The sequence below is a fragment of the Coregonus clupeaformis genome, unplaced genomic scaffold (assembly GCF_020615455.1).
Source record: "Coregonus clupeaformis isolate EN_2021a unplaced genomic scaffold, ASM2061545v1 scaf0106, whole genome shotgun sequence".
NCBI lineage: Eukaryota > Metazoa > Chordata > Actinopteri > Salmoniformes > Salmonidae > Coregonus > Coregonus clupeaformis.
This window is the reverse complement of record NW_025533561.1, coordinates 699686-704222: the sequence shown is the minus strand read 5'-3', so window position 1 is coordinate 704222 and position 4537 is coordinate 699686. Positions and strand designations below refer to the sequence as shown.

Genomic DNA, 4537 nt, shown 5'->3' with positions numbered 1-4537 from the left:
GCTTACATTTCCTGACCCTCCCTATTGTAAAGGATAAATGAATACATGTGACCCCATTATGGTTACTCAGGGCTTGATAACTCAGGAGGAGGAGAGTATAGTATACTATATAGGCTTGGAGAGAGTCGTTACTGGCTTGGAGAGAGTCGTTACTGGCTTGGAGAGAGTCGTTACTGGCTTGGAGAGAGGTCTGGACGTCATCAGGCTCAGCCTTGAAGTCTTTTCTTCCTCTTCCTCATTCTCGTCCTCTCTGCTGCTGTAGTTAGTCAGAGCCTGGGTGTCAGCCTTAGACAGGTCTACAGGACCAACACAGACCAAATCAAACACTTCACACAATATCAAATCATATATGTATTAACCAAGGTGAAATACAATTTTGAAGCTTACTTATTGATAGAAGCAGTCCTTCACGGTCATTCAGATCTTCCACTTCTTCTCCTTCTAAGGCATCATTGCAGCTGTTATCTTTCAAACTAGTCATCCTTTCCCCTGCCTCAGCACATTCTCCCTCCGCTCTGCTTCATCCTTGTCCTAACAAAACACATTCAAGATACAGTAGTTTAGGAATTTTGTAGATGGCAGGGTCTACATCTCAAACGGCACCCTGTTCACTATGTAGTGCACTACTTTTGATCAGGGCTATGGTCAGAAGTAGTGCACTACATAGGGAATAGGGTACAATTAGGCCTGGCTCGCAGTTGGCATTCCAATTGATCCCAAAGGTGTTCGATGAAGTTGAGGTCAGGGCTCTGTGCAGGCCAGTCAAGTTCTTCCACACCAATCTCAACAAACCATTTCTGTAGGGACCTCACTTTGTGCAAGGGGGCATTGACATGCTGAAACAGGAAAGGTCCTTCCCCAAACTGTTGCCACAAAGTTGGAAGCACAGAATCGTCTAGAATGTCAGTGTACGCTGTAGCGTTAAGATTTCCCTTCACTGGAACTAAGAGGCTTGGCCCGAACCATGAAAAACAGCCCCAGACAAATTATTCCTCCTCCACCAAACTTTACAGTTGGCACTATGCATTGGGGCAGGTAGCGTTCTCCTGGCATCCGCCAAACCCAGATTCGTCCGTCGGACTGCCAGATGATGAAGCGTGATTCATCACTCCAGAGAACCCGTTTCCACTGCTCCAGAGTCCAATGGCGGCAAGCTTTACACCACTCCAGCAGACGCTTGCATTGCACATGGTGATCTTAGGCTTGTGTGCGGCTGCTCGGCCATGGAAACCCATTCTATGAAGCTCTCAAAGACCAGTTCTTGTGCTGAAATTGCTTCCAGAGGCAGTTGGAACTTGATAGTGAGTGTTGCAACCGAGGACAGACGATTTCTACGCGCTACGCACTTCAGCACTTGGCGGTCCCATTCTGTAAGCTTGTGTGGCCTACCACTTTGCGGCTAAGCTGATGTTACTCCTAGACGTTTCCACTTCACAATAACAGCATATACAGTTGACTGGGGCAGCTCTAGCAGGGCAGAAATTTGACAAACTGACTTGTTGGAAAGGTGGCATCCTATGACGGTGCCACGTTGAAAGTCATTGAGTTCTTCAGTAAGGCCATTCTACTGCCAATATTTGTCTATGGAGATTGCATGGCTGTGTGCTCGATTTTACTAATTTGAAGGGTTGTCCACATACTTTTGTATATATAGTGTATGTAAATTAAAAGGGGAAAAGACAGGACTAAAATAGTAAATATACTTTATCTTCATCTTCGAGTGCTGTCGGGTATGGCTGTTGTTCCGCCAATGATTTAGTCTCCTGGAAAACAATGAATAAATGAAATAACAATTTGGCTGCATTTGTCAAACAGCTATATGATGGTAAATAAAATAAACACCAATTCCCTACATAGCGCACTACTTTTGACCAGAGCCCTACAGTATGGGTCAAAAGTAGTGCACTTTATAGGGAATAGGGTGCCATTTGGGATGCAGACAGGACGTGATGTTTTCTCACCTGCAGAACATCATTGAGCTGTTTGTGGAAGAACCGGATGAATTCTTTGCTCCCGCCCCTTTGCTCTGTCAGAGCCAGAACCTTGTGTCTGATGGAGGCCAGGAGATAAGAAGAGCTCCTCCTCTACACGCTCCTGACAACACAACACACACTGTGAGAAATTAAGAAGTTCTTCATTTCAGTTCTAAATAAATCTTTTTCAGCTTAGAAATTGTAAAAATATAATGAGTATACACATTCAGGGCATTGAAATCGCAAGTAGCCTACACCAAGCATTGTGTCTAACTGTGATGAGGTGTGAATGAAGGAGTCAAGCGCAGGAGGTAAAACACCGAAGTCCAGAGTTTATTCCGTTTACATAAATAAAACGCACCAACCGTCATTACAAAACTATTACAAGGGAAATATTCCACCTTGGCAATAACAAATGGAAGAGTAGCTCAACCGAGCTACTCGCTCTCACAATGAAACAATCACTCACAAAGACAAGGGGAACAGAGGGAACACTTATACACATACTAATTAGGGGAATGAGCACCAGGTGTGTGTGATTGACAAGACAAGACATGACAAGTGGAGTGATGAGAATGGGATCGGCAGTAGCTAGTGAGCCGGTGACTGACGAACGCCGAAACCTGCCCGAACAAGGAGGGGAGGCAGCCTCGGCGGAAGTCGTGACACTAACCTTAAAATTGGGAAGGATCTCAGCCATGATAATGTTTATCTGCCTGTCAAGTTGTTGAGTGTCAACTTGTGCACACTGGATCTCAGTTAAGCAAGAGTTAGTACCATCACAGGCACCTAGAAAACAGCAGGGTGTCCAGTCTATCATAGCAACAGATCAAAGTTAAACAGACACTTAGACATATAGCATTGACTATTCATTAAGGAGACAGCACTGTTCACATCCATGAACTGTTCTTACCCAGATCCTCATTGGTAAATGGCTTAAGGTGGGAGGCGATAGACAGCATGCATTCACCTCCTTCTGAGACATTTATTTTCTGTCTCTTTCCTGAGTAATCCTGTTACAAATCCAATAAACAGTGACATTAATATTATTCTTGTTATGGTAATTTCGGTCTGGTCATAAAACAAACAAAGGATGTCATGTGTTACATTAGTCAGGTGATTGCAGGTCAGAGAAAAACATACAGCATACGTTGAGAACATGATCTTTCTGGATGTCAGTTCTGTGGTGGCGGAAGCCTGGAGAACAGGGCTGGGAGGCATAGGCTGGTCTTCAGACACATCTCTCTCAGAAAGATGCCGAGCCACTATGTCCTACAAGTAATGGAAAATTGATTAATATATAAACAACAATCTCATATGGCTCTTGTATTACCGTGGTGACAATAGCCTATAGTATAACACCTGTAGATGGTAAATGGCACAGTTCAATTGTTCCAGTACCTTCAGGGCGAACAGTGCTCTCTGCCGTAGGTAGTCCGTGTTGAGCAGCTACAGCTTCAGGGCGAACAGTGCTCTCTGCCGTAGGTAGTCCGTGTTGAGCAGCTACAGCTTCAGGGTGAACAGTGCTCTCTGCCGTAGGTAGTCCGTGTTGAGCAGCTACAGCTTCAGGGCGAACAGTGCTCTCTGCCGTAGGTAGTCCGTGTTGAGCAGCTACAGCTTCAGGGCGAACAGTGCTCTCTGCCGTAGGTAGTCCGTGTTGAGCAGCTACAGCTTCAGGGCGAACAGTGCTCTCTGCCGTAGGTAGTCCGTGTTGAGCAGCTACAGCTTCAGGGCGAACAGTGCTCTCTGCCGTAGGTAGTCCGTGTTGAGCAGCTACAGCTTCAGGGCGAACAGTGCTCTCTGCCGTAGGTAGTCCGTGTTGAGCAGCTACAGCTTCAGGGCGAACAGTGCTCTCTGCCGTAGGTAGTCCGTGTTGAGCAGCTACAGCTTCAGGGCGAACAGTGCTCTCTGCCGTAGGTAGTCCGTGTTGAGCAGCTACAGCTTCAGGGCGAACAGTGCTCTCTGCCGTAGGTAGTCCGTGTTGAGCAGCTACAGCTTCAGGGCGAACAGTGCTCTCTGCCGTAGGTAGTCCGTGTTGAGCAGCTACAGCTTCAGGGCGAACAGTGCTCTCTGCCGTAGGTAGTCCGTGTTGAGCAGCTACAGCTTCAGGGCGAACAGTGCTCTCTGCCGTAGGTAGTCCGTGTTGAGCAGCTACAGCTTCAGGGCGAACAGTGCTCTCTGCCGTAGGTAGTCCGTGTTGAGCAGCTACAGCTTCAGGGCGAACAGTGCTCTCTGCCGTAGGTAGTCCGTGTTGAGCAGCTACAGCTGCTGGAACAGCTCTTTGAGAAAACAGGGCCTGGTCTCATCCTGAGATATCACAGAAGCAACCTCAGAGTGGATGGTCTCACGCAACACCTCAGACAATGAACCATCAGTGACCCCCGCATCTGTCAACACACAAATCAACAAACATTCCTTTTAGGTCAATGGCTGTGTCCCAAATGGCACCCTATTTCCTATGCAGTACACTACTTTTGACCATGGGCCCTAGTCAAAAGTGATTTTTAGTTGTATGCACAAATGCATCAGATTCATTGCTCTATAATCCCCTTCACTCACCAGGG

The 4537-nt window shown here is 46.8% G+C and overlaps 1 protein-coding gene across 1 annotated transcript; it reads right to left on the bottom strand.

Moving 5' to 3' along the window:
- Positions 1-3093: 3093 nt before the first annotated feature.
- Positions 3094-4279, bottom strand: LOC123483392 (sialidase-like). The gene is made up of 3 exons (XM_045213362.1): positions 4270-4279; positions 3375-4238; positions 3094-3245 (listed from the first exon to the last, which is right to left on the bottom strand). The coding sequence occupies exons 1-3, from the start codon at positions 4277-4279 to the stop codon at positions 3220-3222; spliced, it is 900 nt and encodes a 299-aa protein (XP_045069297.1). The 3' UTR covers positions 3094-3219.
- Between the last annotated feature and the right edge of the window lie 258 nt (positions 4280-4537).

Excerpts from the sequence above, each read along its gene's own strand:
- LOC123483392 (XM_045213362.1), bottom strand. Across the intron at positions 3,246-3,374 it reads GAGCACTGTTCGCCCTGAAG|GACATAGTGGCTCGGCATCT; the intron begins GTACTGGAACAA and ends CATTACTTGTAG.